The 20,000-nt window shown below is 42.6% G+C and overlaps 1 protein-coding gene across 1 annotated transcript in view; it reads left to right on the top strand.

Moving 5' to 3' along the window:
* The window catches only part of FOXP1 (forkhead box P1), a 345,408-nt gene that overhangs the window by 162,018 nt on the left and 163,390 nt on the right, over nt 1–20,000 (top strand). Inside the window, exon 3 of the mRNA XM_008643610.2 lies at nt 16,888–17,069. Coding sequence (XP_008641832.1) covers nt 16,899–17,069 — 171 coding nt within the window. The 5' untranslated portion in view covers nt 16,888–16,898. The remainder of the gene's footprint in view (nt 1–16,887; nt 17,070–20,000) is intronic.

Raw genomic sequence — 20,000 nt, 5'->3', positions numbered from 1 at the left:
GTTTGGGCAATGAGAAAGGAGCGGATCGCCAGCGTAGCAGGTGGTCGTTTACAAAACAATCCGTCTTTTTATGTGTTTAGTAAGTCTTGAAGTAATGGCTGCAAGAGATCCATTTGTTGCTGCCCGTGCTCCCCTCTCAATTATTGAAAATAGCTTTTGCACATCCTGATTTTGTGTACTTAAATATTTTGGGGTTTAACTTTGTTATTTCATTTTTTAAAGTCTTTAGCGGTTGCATGTTCGACACGGCTTTGTTATCCTAGATGTTATGTTATGATCTGGCACACAGAGCATTAATTCCTTTATCAGCTCTATTTCCTTTACAGTTGTTCATTTAATTGAGCTCCTCTGTGTATTTTACAAAACAAGATGCATTCATTATAACTTGCAGACCTCAGATAATATTGTAACATGTTTCAGAAAAATAGCACTTTTGTAGATAGTTGTGGAAGTTGGGTGTTTGGTTTATTTTTCAGATGAGATGGGAGGAAGCAGTAGCAGAATTCTTGCATGCATAATCAGTCAGAACTTTCCAGAAGCTCTTTATTCAAGTTATTTTCTTTTAAAGCTGTGTTTACTCTAAGAATTCGGCTGAGGCAGTTGAAATATGTGGCTGCAGTAGAGAACAAAATACACTGTATGTTTTGTTACTCTCCTTGTTCTGCTTTGACTTGTGCAAACAGTTTTAATCCAAAGGAAGAGATCATACGGTCTGTGACTGTGGTATTGTACAATCCAGTTTAGGGTGCAAATTACCCTCTTATGGCACATCCTGACATTGGATAGTCTTGTCTGGAATAGGCTGTAAATAGAGTGTATCCTTCTCTTTCACAAGCCCTTGGAGCAGGAAGCCACATGCCTTTGCTCTACAGTGTTCAGGAGCCAGCACATCTGTGGGCCCATGCACCTGCATGCAGCTGGAGATGTTCAAATACTGTCTTTTGTGCAGATTTTGAACATTAAACACTGGTTTCTGGTTGTAAACGGCCTCCACATGCTGCTGGGGGTTCAGCACCAGAAAGGCCATTTCCTGGAGCATGGAGCAACCTCTGCTGAGCTTGGCAATGACAGACCCTCCCAGTCCAGGGCTGAACAGCTGGTTCTAGAGAGGTCATGGGGCCGCAGTGCTGTCTGTTGGGAGGCTTTCTGTTCCATTGGCATCGTGCATGGAAAAGGTATGAGCAGCCACAGGAGTGCTCACTGTCATTGGCCAAGGCAAGCTGGAGAGGCTCATTTGGTGTCCTGCAAATCCTCTCTGCTGTTGCCTTTCCCAGCCATGGCTGATGGTGGATTAGAGGTGGGCATTGCTTTTCAGCCATGGGTGAATGTAGAAGAGGGATTAAGAGCTTGGCTTCCTGCATCCTGACTCAAAAGTAGGCATATGTGGTTTTTTGGAGGAGTTAGGAACAAATTGGTTTTGAGAGAGCTTTTTTAGGGAGTTTTCTCAGGCACAGGATGAAATTTTGAGGTGAAAAAAATTCACGCTTTTTTTCCCTCTTCTTTATTGGGCCAGTGTGGAGAGGACCAACTGTATTTTTGGGTGCTTGGGATCCATGTGTGTGGCTGTTGAGGAACATGTGCTGTATGTACACATCTCCTGCACAAAAATGTGATGGGGTGGGATCCTTGCTCTGGACTGAGACTGGAGCTATTCCTGGGAAAGAAAACATGAAGACAAAACTGGGGATGAAGGCACCTCTTCTGTCCAACTTACTCTGTTCTGGCTGATGTGAACTGGCGTGCTGGGTACTTGGATACTGTGTGTGCGTTTGTGCGTTAGCTTACACACCAGTGTTCACTGACACATCTGGTTTCCCTGATGGGTCGTGCTATCCTTGCTGTAATGTGAGAGCCACAGCCCTTGGACAGGGCAAGGCAAGGAGTCCATCTGTGTTTCCACAAAAGCTTAGCTAAGTGCATTTTTTATATTGTGTTGTGGGCCTGATTCTTGTGGGGGGTTAGATGCTCTTAGTTGTGGATGCTCAGTGTTTTTGCAAGTCACCCTGCTCAGAAGTTGGTGGTTACAGGGGTTATTTTAAGGGGAAAAAGCATTTTCCATTTGCTTCTCCATGAACTGAAACCGTTAAAGAGCCCTTGCTTAGTTTTCCTCACACAAGCACACACTGATGGAAGCATGAGAGGGACTGCAGGTCTTGGAAGGCTTGAAGTGTGTGAAAACAGTGAGTCCTAATGAAAAGGGTTTTGCAATTTAATTGTAGTGGGTGTGCCTTTGTTTGTGCAAAGAAATGAAAGTGCTGGAGGCCGAAGTGCTTTCTTTATCCTCAGAATAGTGAGCAGTACAAACTTCCCTGGCCAGTTCTGCCACAGTGCCCGAGACCTGCAAGTCCCTGCAGAGCTTTGGCTCTCTGCTCACTGGGACCCATCCCATGGACTTTTGAGCCTTCAGCCATCCAGCCTCTCAGGGCTCTCCAGAAATACCATGTGAAGGACCTTTCTTGGGTTCCTGAGCGCCCTTCTCTTAAGGTGTTTGTTCACGTCACAGATTGACTGCATTTGGGAAGACCATTGTGTCCTTTGCAGTGGTTTTGAGAGTCATGACTTCCCCTCAGGATGGATCTGCACATCTCCATGTAGCCAGTGTTCCACTTGTTGAAGGCAAGGGGCTTGTTCCTCCTTCACACTGCCTCGTAAACCCCTCTGGAGTAGTCTGTGAATCCCAGTCTGGTGCCAGGGGGCCAAATGCCCTGCTCCCTTCTGCTCCAGCCTTCTCAGCTACCCTGTGCCCCACAGCAACATGATCCATTTTAAATAGATGCTGTTTGCAGCATCTTGGACTTGCTGTGTGAGGATGGGAAATGTTAACATAAATTCTTTAAATAACATCTAGTAGTGTTGAATGCACAGAATTATAAAACATTTTTATATTCTGAGACTCATTTGCATCTTCACATTAAAAACTGTGGTTTTCTTCTCAGGGAATGGTTGCAAGATCTGATTTGTTTTGAAATCAAAGCTAAATTTGTGTTCTTGCTTTCCTTTTTGCCCTTCATTTGACAAATTTTTCTTGTTCTATAAATACAGAATTGTAAACAAGGGCTAATCCTTAGCAACAACCTGGAAAGTTAACATTTCTCTCCAGCACCTATTATAATTAATTCAGACACTATGAATATGATGTGATTTACACATAATATTCCTAAGGCCAGGAGGTACTAATATCTTCTTAGAGAACTGAGGAAAAGAACATGCTTTTGTGTGTGCCATATAACATAATTGCACTGCATTTTCTTTCATGAGAAGATGTTTAAAGATGCTTTTTACTTTGCATTTGAAAAATGAAAGGCTTCTGCTTCTGCATTTGGCTGAAATTGTCTTAAATGTGTTTTCCCTCCTGCAGCAGTCAACATTGTCAAAACATTTTGCAAAGTACATTTTAATAATAAAGGTTAGGACCATCATTATATTAATTTAATCCTCTGTGTAGGTAAATTCGTAAGATGCTTCCACTTTGTCGTAAAAGTTTTTCACAGTAAACATCATCTGTTTTCCCTGTGTAAAAAAGGAAGGAGATAATATAGTCGACAAAAGGATAAATGCCTTGTGTGAAAATTGTAAAAGTATAGCTTGAACAGCCTTTCTCTTGTGGTCCATCCTTGTATTTTATTTAATTTTCATTTAATTTTGTTTTGTTCTGTTTATATTTGTTCAGGGAGTGTTTTTGTAGTGTTAATCTATGTAAGCCACATGCAGTTGAAAACTGCAACTCCCAAAAGGCTGTGATTAAAACATTATGGATGTGGCAAACCACAAATGCAAAAGGAAGTTTACATTTAGATTTTCTTCATAAAATATTTTATTCAAGTTTTGTAATACCTTGGTATCATGGTCAGCATTGCCATAAAAATTCTGTGTTATATGGAATGATACAATCTGTGAAGCATTTCCCATTATGTAGACACCATGTCTTTAAATTATAGCAATTTCTTAAGATTTTAAAGCAAAATGAGCTCTTAGAAGTGTGATTAATAGCAGGGAATGAGGCTAACACTGGGTCATCAGTGGCACTCCATTACAAAAAAGGTTGGACTAATAAAAGCATCCATCTATTTGACCAATAAAGCATTTGAATGATATGCTTATAGTTTTTATCATAGTGTAGTTACTTTGTACTGAATAAACTGTGATTTTACGTGCTGGAAAAGGAGTGTGGAACAGGCAGCACGGCTGAGGTGAGAGCAGTTGTCTCAAGTAGGGAAATATCAGGACTTTTATGTGAAGCTTGATGTTTTCAGAAGCCTTCAGGTTGCAGTGTCTAAATTTTTGAAGCTGCTGTGAAATATCTAAATCCCCTGTGACCCGTGCCTGCCTGCCCACAGTCATTCGGTGAGGCTGGCCCTCGCTGTCCTGCAGGGAGGGGAGAAAGGAGGGTATTGTGTGTAATCATTAATTCAGAGTTAAGTCCCCGGCAGCCCCAGACATCAGAAATACTCTGCTGCAGCACAGGAAATGGGGCAGCACTTCTGTTTTCCTGGTGTGCGGACGCCAACCCTGTCCTCGAGTTGCACCTTTCATCCTGCCTGCTATTATGCTGTCAACCTGATGTATTAAAAAATAGGCAGTTGCCTGAACAATACTGCATTTGGGTTTTATTTAAATACCTGTCTTATTAGCAGGTTGTACTGATTTCATGGTTTTGAACCTTTTTTTTCTTTTTTTTTTTTTTATTACAACAAAAGGCTAAATATTTTCTGAAAAAGAAAACGAAGGTTCTTGGCCAGCTGTGGATGTCCAGGATTGTGCTGTGAAGAAAAGTAACAAATACTCTAAAACTTGTAAAAAAATGATGAGGGGGGAGGCTTCTGGCCATCATGCTGTTTGCACATGAAATGGCAAGGGAGGGGAGATTAGTGCCAGGGCCAGCTGTGACCTTGGATGCTTCATAGATTTGAGACTGGGATGATTTTCCTCAGTGCTTGGCGGTGATGCTGGTGCTCATCAGAAGGTAGGGGTGAACCAGGGAGGGAAAATGGTGCAGCTGGGAGGAAAAAGGACCCGTGGTATAGCCCACAGCTACATCCTCTAACCCCACCTGACTGGTACAACATCTTAAAGGGCTTATTTTACATAGGAGAGGGATGAAGAGACCCATGGAGGTCTCATGCAGGGATTGTGTCAGGGCAGGAATGTAACCCAGAGCCCTGGATTAACCTCTACCATTAAGACTATCCATCTTCTCTCCCTGTACTTCAGATCTTTCCTGAAATCCATGTTCAGGATAGACAACTTACAGAAACCTCCCTGGAGGAATGTAGCAATAGGAAATTTCTTGAGTGTTACAGGGAGGAGAGATGGGGAAGGAAAGGCTGTCTGGAAGGTGGCAAACCCAGGGGACTTGGGTGTCCTGAGCACCTTGAGGACTAATGTCACAGTTCCTAGGGGCCAGGAGAGGAATGTTGGATGGAGAGCAGTTGGGGGCCAGAGGATTTGGTTGCAAGAAGACATCCAAGGGGCTTCTGGTTTGACAGAGAGGAGCTGGGGAGATCTACAAAGATCAGAGAATGGTGATGGGAGGCAGAGGCAAGGGGGTTGAGGGTGGGAGAGAGAAAGGAGGGGGAGGAGGGCTGAACCATGGCTTCATTGCTGCTACAGGGCCCTGGCATGGCCATGGGGGTGTGTGTGAATGACACATGTCCATGGTTGTGCTGGGCAGGTTGGACTGTGTCGAAAGCTGTTGTTTTGCTTGTTTGTGTGAGGAGTGAAATGAAAATTTTGCACCCCACCTTTTGCCGTTGTTGTTTTTCTGGGTTTTGATTTTTTTTTTTTTTTAATGCAAATGGATCTTTCACATCAGTGGTTTGGCCGGTAAATCTTGTTTTGTGAAACACTTTCAAGTGTTTTCAACTCCTTTCTTTCCCTTTTATTGGAGCAGATGCACAGCTCTGTATTTTCCCCTGCTGCCTGTTGTCTTGAGGTTGCACAGCAAGACTGCAAAGGCTTTTTTGTTTGTTGTTGTTGAAGGGGAGGAAAAAACCCTCAATCCACAGAAGAGTTAACAGGATTTCACTTGATCTGCTCGTTTATGCAATGAGTAATTCGAGGTTGGTAACAGCAAATTGTTGTTTATAAGCAAACATGGCACTGTGTAAACAAGAAGGCCTGGTCCCCAACTGGTTTGATTTCATGGTGGTCAGCAGCTGATGCATGTAACGTACAACCTTTCTGCTTCTCGAAATGTCAGAAGAATGACTATTTGTTTGTCTTGAGTTCTTCCCAGCTGTTTACTCTGTAATGCATTTGCCTCAACCTTGATTCCCTAAGAGTGGCCCCTTTCTCCTCCCTGCTCTGTTTACATTAGTCCTGCCCCGAGTGTCACCTATGAAATCTGTTGATTATTCCACCTGGTTAATGTTAAATTGCTCTTGCAAGATGATGTGTTTGTTCATAAACACAAATGCTGGGCCCCTTGTTTACTGTACCCATGGCAGCAATCAGTTATTAAACAAATATTGCTTTGTTTGCGGGTGTGAGCAGCAGTTTATCCTGCAAGGTCTGGAAAAAAACCTTTAAATGCTGGGATTTTGATAAAGGAGAAAAAGGGGAGCTTGTCCCTGGAATGTGGCTGAAACTCACTTTGGTTTGCTTTGCTTATCTTTAACTTGGGTGAAGGGGCTAGAAAGATTAGCAAGTTGTTTGGTTTTTCCAAGAGATTTCCTTAGTGTAATGATATCTATCCAGTTGTTTGCTTTTTTCAGAAGGGAGAGAGCACTCCTGCAAGACGACTAGCACAGTGGTAGACGGCTGATGGCTAGAAAATCCTGCATGGAGCAAACAAGGAGGTAGAAGGTCTAGGACAAAGGTATAGGGCTATGAACCAGGTAATCACCCCAAAAGTATGGCCTTGTGTTCTATGTCAGCATTTGGTCGGGGGCTTTTCGGTTTCCCTCTTTTCTCATGTTGGATTTTAATTGATGCATGTGCCATCGATGGAGTTGGAAAAGGCAAAGCTTTCAGTTTTACTTCTGAGGAGATCTGAGGAAAATCTGTTTTAGAAGCAGAGCCGTTTGAATCGAGAGAAAATACCAAATTTAAAAACGCGCTTTGTTGCTCCTCCCCCTGTGAGCGAAATGACGGAGCTGCTTTTCTTCTTTTTATAACTGGAAAACTGCATTTACATCTGCTAATTTCTCTGTGCTGCCTGTTTGTTCTTTGGTTTCTGGGAGTACTAATTAGAGAGAGCCATCCTGGTAGTTGTTGCTTTCGGGTTGTTTTGAAAATGAGCAAGAAAAACTCACTCACACCATCTTTGTTTTTCAAAATTATTGTTTGTTGTTGTTTCTGAGTGGAGCTTGGATTTCAAATGCCAGGGAGGACCTGTTAGCACTAACAGTAAATGGTTGGGGCTTTTCACACAAAGGGAGTAAACCCTCTTTGAGTGACCTTGAGAAAGAAATGTTAACTCTTTTTGTATGAAGGTGCTGTCTATTCCTGTATGTGTGAATTCATTTGTTAAAATGTGAAGGTGTTGTCTGTTCCTTTATATGTGAATTCATTTATTAGAATATCTTGGATACACGTTCATAGGAAGGATAAAATTAAATAATTGTCCTTTTCATCCATTGGAAAAGAAAGCAACAAAATATGAATAAAAATGTGATCCTCACAGTATTCTCTAGTTTGCATCAGTGATCCAAACACAGTGCTCGTCTGGGCTGCTGGAGCAGTGTCAGGGCTGGAGGGGAGCGGGAGGTACCTGAAGTGTGTAAGTGGACAAGCTGGTCATTAATTGACTCATGTTACTGCCATGAATCAAACCTTTGCTGCCTTGAATGAAGTGAAAATAGTGAAGTGAAAATGGCATTGTGCAGAATTGTTAGAGTAGCACCTGGCTTTGAGGTGGTTTTTGACTTCTGGAGGCTGCTAGAGAGTTTAGATATGCTTTAATGGAGATGTGCATGGAGAGTGGGAGTCTAATTCATCTACAGCCAGCACTTGGTATGAGGTTTCGTGTTATCTTGTTGTAGCAGTGCTGCTGCTGTCTGGCACAAACGGACTGTATTTACTAAATGCAACTTTGGTCTTTTATTTGGTTGAACAGTCACCTGTTTTTCTGTGAGGCGGACTGCAAGAGTTTGTGTTGCAAGCTCAGAGCAGTGTGCATGCAAACAAATAGGTCCTGGCTGTGAGAACAGCTCTGCAGTTTCTGTTCCTGTTCTGCACGGAACGGCAGGGAGCCCCACACTGCTGTGATGCCTGCGCTGGGATGAGCAGGTGGGTACCTCCCCAGGGACACCGACCACGGGGCCAGCACTGAGGGAGCTCTGCACCTCACCAGGCTGCACTTGTGACCTTCCTTCTGGGAGAGTCACTGCCATGGTGCTCATGTCCATGTGGTAGGAGTCGTATGGTGCAGTGAACTATGGCTTTTGGTTTTGCTTGGGGTTTTTTTTGGCCATTCGCCGTTCCTTTCCTTCCAAATAAACGATGATCCTGGTGATGGTAAGGATGATTTCTGTCAAGCTCACGGCTGAAAGACAGCTCTCCCCAAGAGAGAGGAAGGAACCTTACTCTGCCGATGATGGTGTGTAAATGATTACATCATACTTGCCAGTCACTTGGAAGTGGCCCAGCTCTAGAGCTTTTATGCATCTATGGCATGAGCTTCGTGCTGAATATGGATTTAATAGCTGTCAAGCTGAGAGTCATAGATTGAGATAGAGCTGGCTTTGCAAAGGGGGTTTGTTTATCCAAGGTGAGACTGGGAGTAACTTCTGTGTGCATGTGTAAAATGAAGGGAGAATGCAAAAGTTTGAATTGTCCATTGTGTGTCTAATGCTTTGGGTCTTACCTCATGGAAGGGAGTGAGACCTGTTGTCTTCACAGCTTGGTATGTTTTAGTGCAGTAATTTTTCATGGGGTCCAACTCCAGCTCTTTTGAACAGAGCATATGGCAACCTTTTAATGTCTGTTTCAATTAATTCTTCTTGGATTTGCTTGATCTCTGTTCTTACTGTTTGTGGTCAGCAACACTCTCATCAGAAGAGACTTCCTTAGGGGTAATTGCACCGACTGGTTCTCTGAGAACTTAAACTGTTTGACCATGATTTCACAGTAAGTCTGTGTGGCACAAGTGGGATTAGGCTCCTGATTTCCCTTCCCTTCTCACCACAGCAGTCTTAAATTTCAGCTCCTGCAGAGCATCATTCAGCTTTTCACTGAGCTGCCTCCAAATGATTTCAGGTTGCTGCGGCCCTGATGATAACACACTGCTGCTGGAAAAAGGAACCCAGGTAGTGTGAGCCACGCACCCCAGCAGTGAAAGAGATTGTGCCATTGCATATGGTTAAATAAATAAAAGACTGTGGCTGTCTGCTTCTAGAGAGGAGTAGGTGAAGCTGCCATTCAGGAGACTTGAGGGTGGCAAGTGGACATAAACATAGGTGGTAACAAGCCAGGCTGGTCACCGTCATGACCCCCAGGGGGGAGGAAAGGTGACCCGTGTCCTTCTCCTGTTGGGCATGGTGTTGTACTCCACCACTTTTGGAAAGCACAGGCTTTTCATTCACTGAGTTTAGTTACAGCTTCACATTTTCCTACTCCTTGCTTTTACTTCTGTCCCCTTTCCATGGTTCTGCATCATCAAGTAGCTCTGCTCCAGTGTCAGGAAGGCAGGGAAGGGGGGCAGCCCTGTGTAAATCAGGTGCCACAGCCATGGCCTGGCCCGCAGGGATGCTCCAGGAGCAGTGTAATTTGTTTCCCTTCCCGGGGAGGCCAGCACATCACCTCTGCCATGTGCTCAAACTCCACTGGCCCACGGCTTGGGATGAGTCCGGCCAAGGTGAGAGCGTCAGGAGGCAGAGCCAAGGATGCGCTGCGCGTAATCGCATTTCTTCTGGACCCTTTATTTCCTAAGCACTAAATGAAATTTCAGATTTTAGATACGTCTAGACATATACAGTGCACGATAAAGTTGATAATACATTAATCATTTTTAACAACAGGTAATATGCATAATTTATGGTGTTACAGTGCTATCTTTTTTGATATTTATGATGGATAATGCTCAGTTTTTGCCCTCATATTACTGCTTTAAATTATACCACAAGAAAATTAATGAGAAAGTAGATTTATGGCTTTCATTTGTTTGTCAATTCGGAAATTAATTGGGTGTTAATTTTAGCCGTCCCTCATCAGACCAGGTCTTTAGTATGTGTGCATTACTTTGCATTCATTGAAGCCTACCTCCCATTTACTGTGGGTCACTAGCTTTGCATACATTAAAATAGCCCTCAGGCTCATTCTCTTGATTACTTTTTGAACTGCCATGCATTAGAAAATTTACGCCTTTCTGTTATAATTATGAAAATTCTCTATTGGAAGATGGTGCTTGCATAACAGCAAGTGTACAGTCTTGCTCGGTGATGTGAGATCATATAGCAAATCCCAATACGTTTTTGTTCTAATCCTAGAAAATAGCACTCTCGACAATCTTTGTTGTGCGAGTTTCATCCTTTGAAATTTCAAGGATCCATTTTAATACACTGAATTACCTCTTTAAGCTGAGGAAATATCAAAGGATTTCACCTCGTCGCTGTCTCTTTGTTTCCTCTTTCCACACATCCCGTGCATGTTCCTTCCCTTGCCTTGCTCCAGGTTTGCCTCCCCTCCTCCAAACCCCGCTGTCAGACGTGACTCAGCATCACTTTTTAGGACAGCGAAGCCTGATTTGCTCTGTTTGCTACTATTTTGGTTGATTCCTAAAGATGATCCTTAATTGCACTTTGAATCCCCTTCTCCTTTCTCCTACTCCTGCACAATTCAGCAACCACCAGTAGTGTGTAGGCGAGTGGCCTTCAAAGGGGTAAGCATGAAGTTTTATCCAAAAAGTCCCCTAATGTACTGACAGTTGATCTATAGTTAGTTAGTACATAATTATACCTAAAATACACCCTGTCAGCAGGATAAATGACGGCTACTGAAAACTCTAAAAGCATGACGGGTGTTCACCCATCTGCAATGACGAGAGCGGAGGGGTTTGTAAGTTGAGAAAGGCTGGTGAGTTCAGCATGATCTGATTTAGTTAAATCATGCCATATGTTGGGATAGCTCTCTCTAATAGTCGTGCTAACCACAAACACAGGCAAAGAGAAGTCATCTGGTCCACCTGGCTAGTTTGGACTCCCCTCCCCAGCGTTATTTCTGCACTTAGCATGGTGGCAGTCCTTGAGCTGCTCATGTGAAGCTGGCTGATTCACAGTTAATTGTGACATGGTGTAATTTAGTAAATGAGCAGCTGAACATCTGTACGCCTTCCCCCACGGCACATCAAGCCTTACCTTACACAAGGCTTTTAATTTCCACTAGTGAATCCCTTTTCTTTTACTGAACTCATGGATGGCAGGATGATGCTGCTGGCTGCCTTGCCAGCCTAGGCATGGGGTGTCAGCTGGGGGAGATGGGTGTTCTGGCATCTGCTGGGGGACATCGAAACATGTTCCTGGAAAAATTCACTACTGGTGGTGGGATGTGGAGCCTGAGGTGCTTCCCCTGGCAGGGCACTTGCTCTAAAGATACCGGGACTAAAAGAGACAACCTGTGAGTGGGGCAGGGGTCTCCTGGGAAAGCTGTTGGGGTCCTCATTGTGGATCACAGGAGTGCCTGTCTGGTGCTGCAGGGTGTTTGTCCCTGTGCTGTGGGGAAGCAGCAGCTTTGCTCCTGCTCTCTGTGTTCCCTTGCTGGTCGCACTCCAGAGCTCGTTTCATTTTCAAGAGGTAAAATCCTGTCTTCGTGGTGTTAACGTTGTTGTGGAATGCTTCCAAGCAGTTGTTAGGGTTTTTTGTTGTGGGCTTTTTTTAAAAATAATTAGGCAGAGAAGTGCCCTAAAGATATTCCTGAGCCTGTTTTGGGGAGCTGCTTTTCACAAATAAGTAGAACTTTTATTTATAAACTGTGCACGTATGGATGGAATGCCTGCTGAAGAATTTCGGGCTAGATCGTGTGATTTGATCGCTCACTAAAACTGATGTTAGCATTGACTCTTCTGCCTATAAAAGTAGAAGTACATTTTATAAATCTGTGTTTTGTTTAATTTACGTGTCCTTTCATGGCTGGGCCAAGTTCTTTAAGGGCATTTATTCTGCTTCATATAAATAATTGATCAGCCAAGTTAATTTACTTCTGCCTGACTTGGTCAACCTTAATTAACTGCCCTGGAATAAAGACTGAACTTTTTGTTAGCTCAAAATCTTTCACAAATGTGGCAAAGAAGGGTTGTATTATGACAACATTTTTGCTCTAGCACTGATCCCAGGGGATAGAAATGCCTAATGATCTTTATGGGCATGTATGTATTTGTAAACACCTCCAAGTGCTAACATCTGAAATAAAATCATCAGCCTCGAAGAAACTTTGAAACACTCAGGCTACTTTGTGAATCTGTAGTCCACATCGTGTCTGGAAGCATATTTAAACAGGAATTTTAAGGCCAGAAGACCCCAAGGATGTTTTTTTAAAGGTGATGATATACTTAAAGATATAGATTGGTGCTTATTGAGGAATCTTAAAAAGGCCTCACCAGATGCCTCCGTGTATGGTGAGGCATCTAAAGACATCTGAATATCAGTCCCTTAGTCTTTCAGACTTGGAGTGGGTCCTTATTCTGACAGGTGCTTCAGTCAGTAAATCCTCCCTCATGCTGACATTAAACAATGCTGCTTAGTCTTCAGAAACTATACTGGTAGCAGAATTGCAGCAGTGGCACACTTCAGCGCCCACCTCCTGCCTACTAATCTCCATGCTTAACCTTGCTCATCTTAATAGGCCAGTGGAGCTGAGCTGTGTATCGGCAGCATCTGGTCTTGGCAGTGTTACGGACTTTATGGACTTACTTTTAATGCATTAGCAAAGAACCTTTTCAAAATTAGGATGCCTTTAGGTTCTATTTTTTTACCTTTAGGTTCTATTTTTTCACCTCAAAACACTGATGCTGGAGTCATCAGAGAGATTATTTTGATTCAGGCAAAGTTCACATGTGACCTATGTTTTCTCAATTTTGACCACATCCTTAAGAAATTGGCTGTGCCCTGCTTCTCTCCAAGTGATCTGGAGGATGGTTAGCCGTTGTCCTCCTGTTGACAGAGTGCCTTCTTTTGATTTCGCTTCACTGAAACTTTGCTCCATTACCTTGAACAGAGCATACTCACCAAAGAGATGGGCCCAGCTGTAGGGCTTTGTATTTGACTGTGCATCAAAGCTAGAAAAAGTTCTGTGCAGGTTAAAACAGGAATCTGAAGAAACTGATCACTGTTCTGAAATTTTTAAACCAAGCTGATATTAAGTCAGAACAGTTCTTTTATTATGTGTCCCTTGATTTCAGGATGAAGTTTCTCAAGCTGTTATTGGTACTGCAGCCTACCTTGGGTCCCTTCATAGGGGAAAAACATCTTGTGTCACCTTTAATAATTCAGAGTCATTCTGTATCCCTCATAACATGAAATACCATAGAATTTTTATAGATATAGGAAAAAGAAAGATACTTACACTGATAATAACCCACATATTTAAGCTTTAAAAATGCATTTTTCTTTGCAGAATTGATAAGAGAATCATTCTGCTTTCTAGAACACATGAGGTGGACAGGCTCTTCTACCATTAAATTTCTTAAGTCGGAACCAGCTCTTCCTACATGTCATGGAAGCAGTTGTGGAGTGTTATTATTTCTTATAATAAATCATTATGCATAACAGCTTCTCCAGCACTGTGTTGGTTGTATTCAGACCAGAATCACGGTTTGTGATACTTCACCTGGAGTTTCAGTTCAGTTCCCACAGAACCGAATTATGTTGCATAAATTCAACCTTGCTTTGCATTTTTCTTTCACAATTTTGAATGACAAACTTCAGTAATAGGCTCCTGTAAGTTCATCTCCCCTGTGCTGGGAAGAGACAATTATCTCAGGCATCCTCAGTGTACGATCACCCCAGCTCATTTAGGTGTGCTCAAAAAGACAAATAATAATAATTCTTGCAGAAAGCTCTCACAGGTTGATTTTCCATGACATGACACTTAATGATCAAACCAAACTGTGATTATTCATGTCAACTCACATTTGACTTCAGTGAAGAAATAAACAGCTTTATCTTTTTTTCCCTTGAAATACCTGTTTTCTATCAGAGGTGTTTTTAACAAAGTGCTTTTGTTTTGTACAGGCATCTAGTTTAAGTTATATTGAAGTTCGCTGCTTGTAAATTGGTGTTTTTAAAGCAAAATTTTCTTAAAGAGGTTCACTTCTGCTTTTAAAATAATTTTTTGAAAGTTCAAACATGGTCCCTTGGCAAACTGTGTTTCCAGCTTCATTTTTCTGATTGCTGCTGCCAGTTCTGCTGGGTAGGATCCGTAGGGTGGTCACAACCAGCAGAGGGGCCAGGGCTTTGTGCAGCTAAGCTGGTAACTGGCTGGGGTTCTTCAAAAGGTAAAACAGCATGAAATTTGTCATGGAAACGGTTTTCAAGAACTATGATCTTTCTCTGACCAAATACAATAAATAATCCATCTTTTTCTTAGTTCTGTAGGTTGGAAAAATTGTAGCAATTTCTACTGGTTTTTTTCTTTCCAGGAGCATTTTGCAGTCCTAGAGACAATAAATAATTTCTTGACCAGTTTGGTTGTGAATTATTTTCTGTGTCCTGGAGATATTTCGCTTGGAAGGGCAAGCCAACAAATCGTGATGAGGCAGTGATGGATCTGCTCCTCAGTTGTGCACATTCTTCTTGCTGCTGTCAGAGCTTTGCTTGGTGCTTCCTCTGACCCTACTGCTTGTTTATCCAGGTTCTCACTTCCAATTTGTTGCATCAGAAGTGCTGGAAAATGAGATGCACTTCGTTACTGTTCCAGCACGTGGCTTTTAGCATCTCTTTCCACCACAGTGGCTGCTGGAGGCACCTTCCACCAGTTCTTGAATGTGTCCTTCCTCTATCAGCTTTGGTCTATGAGGTGGGGACATGCCACCCACCATTTACTGTCGTTCTCCAGAACAGTCAAAGGCAGGAGTCTCTGAGTTTAACCCTCTGACCCAGTCTTTCCTGGCGGTCATCCTTGTCCTCATCTGCTACTGGGGTAAAATAACGTAATGCTCCATTTTCTCCAGTTGAGACCTGACTCGAATTTTGGGTGGAAGTAGAAAACAGTGATGTCAGTTCTTTCCTTCTTATTTTTCACGGGATAAAAGAGGTAAATCCTTCTTAGCAGTGTAGCATATAAAAATTGCCTTTGAGTGACTTGGGAGCTGTCTGGATTCTCACTCCTGTCTCTTCTTCCCAAGCAGCCTGTGCCATGCAGTCGCTGCCTGGTGTGTAATCCAGCCTTTTCTGTTAGATGTAAACACTTATTTAGACCTTATCGTGCTTATGGGCTTTCCTTACAGTGCTGAAAATGAAAACCACACCGTACTTGGTGTGTATCAGAGCAGGATCACGTTAAAATCCAAAAGCATTTCCTAGTGGTGTTGGGAAAGCTGTAAGTTTGTTTAGATCTCTGGAGCTTTTACAGGGGAGTTGACAGAAGCTTTATAATGAGTCTCCAAGCCCTTTTGTCCCCCGGCATAATTTGAAGATTTAACAAAACAGATTGAAAGAAGTTTCTGTAGACCAGCTGAAATTTATTTAAATGTAATCAATGTTTGAATTTGTCCTACTACCATCCATGTGCTTGGTTTACTGAATTCAAACGGGTCCTTCCTTGAAGATAAAGCATCTTACTTCTGAGGTGAGCTACCCTGCACAGGGGCATTTGGCTCACATGTCCATGTAGTTCGTGTGGGGCAGGCAGTGTGCTTGGGACACACAGCTTGGCTTTCCATACTCCATCTCTCCTGGATGAGAGGAGCACAGAGGGAGGGAGGGATGGGCTGGTGGAGGCCAGACAGGTTAATGGCGTTTAAATCCTGGGAGCTGGGGCTTTGCAGGTGGAAATACTTGTAAAACAGCTGGTCATTTTATCTCCAAGGTAGCAGTTTGCAGCTGAAAACTGGTATATGTGCTTTGTGTGGGGAGTCTTGTGCACGAATGCTGATGTTAGTTCCTGAAGGTGTGTAAACCCCAGGGGTTCTGGGGTAAGGAGGTGGGTACTTGTCCTCATCCTTACTGGTGGCTTGTGACCCACTGACACTGCTGATGAACTCCGAGTGTAAAGCATCCAGGGACAGGCATCCACCAAGAGTCAGTCGAGAGGGCCGGCTGGAGGGAGCTGTGGCTTGCTGAGATGATGTTTAGCCAAGTAACACAGGAGGCTCCTCACTGTAATGCCGTAAGGGCATCCAAATCCAGACCAAATCCATAGCCAAAAACTTGGCCAACAAGGCTAATTCTGTGAGCAGTTGTAGCAGTTCTCCCCAAATGAAAACCAATGATGTTCAGCACATCCCAGATTAAGCCTAAATTGCTTCAGAGTAATTAAAGGTGCTAATTCGGCACTATCATGGTATGAGTGAAAACCAAAATAGCGAATGCTCTGCTTCACCTCCATGCCCTTACAGAGTGTATATCACATTTTTGATATTGTCCATCATATATTGCCAAGAATGACTCATCCGTTTCAAAGGAAAGCATCCAGATGTAACTAGAGAAATTTAATTATGGATTCTGCGTGTTCGTTCAAAAATATTTTTTTTTTCTCTAAGGGAAAAAAGATGTTGAGCAAATAATACTGTATTTAAAAGAGAACTAACTTACTAAAATTATAGCTGTACCAACGGATAAATAAACATAAACTAGTAGCATGAACCATTAATGAAAGATAAATTGTATGAAGGAAAATGACATATGTTTACAGTTTTGGCAGGATTTAAAACAGGGCATGTCTCCTTATATACAGCAACTGTTTTAACAGCTGCTTTTTTTTTTTTTCCCCCTCCCCTCCCCTAAATTATTTCAGGTTTTTGAGTCATGATGCAAGAATCTGGGACTGAGACAAAAAGTAACGGTTCAGCCATTCAGAATGGAGCGAGCGGTGGCAACCATTTACTAGAGTGCAGCCTGCGGGAAGTGAGATCAAACGGCGAGACACCTTCCGTTGAAATTGGGGCTGCAGATTTAGCACATCTCCAGCAACAGCAGGTACTGTAAGATGCATTACAAGTTTCCTACCTCTAGGAAAAGCATGAAGCATTTAACCCCCCCTCCCAAACCCTTCTGCCAGGCAGAGGGTGCTTTTAGGACTCGCCTATGACGTTCTGTGTGTTTTTGTCTGTAGGGAATTGCATTCATTGGTGTAAAGGGAAACGTTGGACTTCTGGGGCTCCTTTTTAATCATTCCCTGGAAACTCCCAAAGATCAAGGCTTGCTTCCGTTGCCTGAATTTGTTGAGTCTGGTGGCAGTGATTGGGTGAACTGCTGTATAAAAATAACTGGTTTCCAAAATATGTCACTGGGTGGAAAATACGCTAACGTTAAGTTTTGTTTTTGCAACAAATTTTAATATAACCTAGCAACCTCTATCAACAGAACGTTTTCTATTAGTGAGGAAGGCTGCAGAGGTATCTGCTGCACAAAACATCAGAATAAATAAATAAATAACATCCATGTCAGTGCTCCTCAGCTCAGAAGAATCAGAACCAAATTGTGTGTTTTGCCATGGTATTTTAATTAGTGTATTTTCTGGGAAGTGACCGAGTTCACCAGTGTAAATTATCCACATAATACGTTTTGGCTTTTTCTTTTCCCTGATAAAATTCTGAAGCCCTCTGAGGAAATTTTACACCAAAGTGTTGGGCATGTATCATTAATGTGTTTGGGAACAAAGGCTGCAGCAGAGCCAATGGTGAATACACTCACACCTAACCCTCACTTTCTCTAATGCAATAAGGATTCTTAAAACCTCGTAAATAAGCGATTGGCAGCTGGTTAAGACTCCCCTAAGTGTACAGTGATCTTTTTAGCAGGTTGTTGTGGAGAAGAAAAAACCTGTGCTCAAAAACAAAGCAAAGTGAAGGCTTGAGGAGGAGCGGGGCACCCCATTTGCCAACCTAAGACAGAAAGCTGCCGTAATTAAACAAGTCAGAAAAATGGATGATACTAAATGCACAGACTTCGGTTGTTTCAATCATTTTCATCCTACAGGTTTTTACTTGAAGTGAGAATACCATCAGTGAGAAAATCACAGCCATGCTGAATTCATTACTGCAGTAGTCACACAAAACCACGGATAAAATTTCAATAACTGCAGGCCACAGTTGAGTAAACAGTTGCACTGAAACTTAATTCCTGTTGACTTTTCCCTCATTCTTTGCCAGGGGCACATTCTGATTCGTAGTGCAAAGACAACAGGGGTTACAGCTTTGATTAATACAGGACAGTAGAAGAGGAGTGGAACAGTAAAATATGTTCAACACAAAGGTCTTGTCTTAAAAAAGGCTTCATATCAAAATGAGTTAATTACACTGTGTTTTCCATAGGAGCACTATGGAATTTTCCAGTGAGGCTTTGCGCAGAGGGAAACAGGGAGGGGGGATCTTGCAGACATGTGCACACCATAGACCAGAATGGCTCAGACCTCTGCTCCTCCACCGCTTACTAACCCTGTGCCAGGGCTTCTCCACAGCCATCCCGAGGGCTCGTAGCCTTCCCGAGGGCTCAGGATGTCTCAGATAATGTTGTCACTTCTCATGTAATGGCTTGTGTCATTCAACAGCTGCCCATTCGGTCAATTAAGGAGTGGCACCCATTCATTCCTCCCGTCCTCCAGCTCTCCCCGAACAGTGCCCGGCACAGACCTGAGTGCTCGGGGCTGGGGACAAGATTGCCAGGCTCAGGATTGCTTTCACACAGCTCAGATTTTAGCTTTGAGTTTATTTATCCTCTGCCAGTATAGTGAATGTGGTTGGGGATCTTGCTTTTCTCCAAGTTCTTCAAAGACCTTTATGTTCTGTGTTTGAATTCTGCTGTTAATTGGTTTTGATGACTAACTTCTCCATGGAGTTTATCTTCTAGAAAGCAAGTTGATTGCAAAGTTTAAAACAGTTATTAAATAAAAAAAACAACCAACAAACCCAATCCTGATAACAATAAGAGGGTAATCAGAGCTAGCATAAAAATATCAATCTTGGTGTTTGGAAAACATTTTTAAATACTGAAAAGAAGAAAACCCCGTTGTTTTCAGACAGCTAATGCAAGCATTTACAGATACACATACAACATGGAGCATAATGTTTAGATGTTTCTCCGTATACAACATATGCTCTCAGGTCACTTAACAGAATGCGTTCTACAAAACACTCCTTCAATACAAATGAATGAGTTCTGAATTAAACAGCTATTTCTTAAGAGCATTTCATTCAGATCTTTTCATTTTGCCACCTGGCACTTGTTTTGTCTGAAAAGAAAAAAAAAAAAAAATCAGTGGTGGGTAGTTTGAGCTTTCCTGCCATGGTTAGTTGTGTGTTCCCATGATGAGGGTGGCAGAGCAGCGAAACCTGCATGTACAATGGCTTGTGAAAGCATCTGTGCTGAATTTAGGGTCACATTTCTTGTGACATTTATGAATTTATTAGAACTAATAGCTTTGTTAGTATGAGAGAGGAAAACAGAAATATTTCAGGGTATTTTTAGGAAGTTTTAATGGGTTTGCAAACTTGTAAATATTTTACCATGGAAAAGTATGGAGCACCACAGATGTTCGTATGTTTGCAGGAGCAGTGTATGGTGTGATCACTCTTGCTGTGAGTACAGGGAGGACTTGTAGGACAAGTTTTATGTTTCCCATGTCATGTTAGGGTGATTCTGCCATGCAAGGAGACAGAGAGTGATGTGATGCTCAATTTTAGCATTAGCAATCTCATAAAATGTACTGTTAAGCTGGGAGTAGCAAATGTGGGGATGAGTTCTGCTATTTGTAATAAAGCCAAATGGCTCCAACTGAGGTTTATATTGGTGAAGCAAGAAAGGCAAAGCAATAGAAGTGACTCTTCAGGGACAGCATGTCTGTGGAAGAGTTGGGTAAACGTGGAAACGCATATAGAAGTCACCCTCAGAACCAAACGATAAGGGAAA

Source organism: Corvus brachyrhynchos, unplaced genomic scaffold (assembly GCF_000691975.1).
Source record: "Corvus brachyrhynchos isolate BGI_N302 unplaced genomic scaffold, ASM69197v1 scaffold91, whole genome shotgun sequence".
In the NCBI taxonomy this organism is placed as follows: domain Eukaryota; kingdom Metazoa; phylum Chordata; class Aves; order Passeriformes; family Corvidae; genus Corvus; species Corvus brachyrhynchos.
The sequence above is the reverse complement of the archived record's forward strand: the minus strand, read 5'-3'. Positions and strand labels throughout refer to the sequence as shown.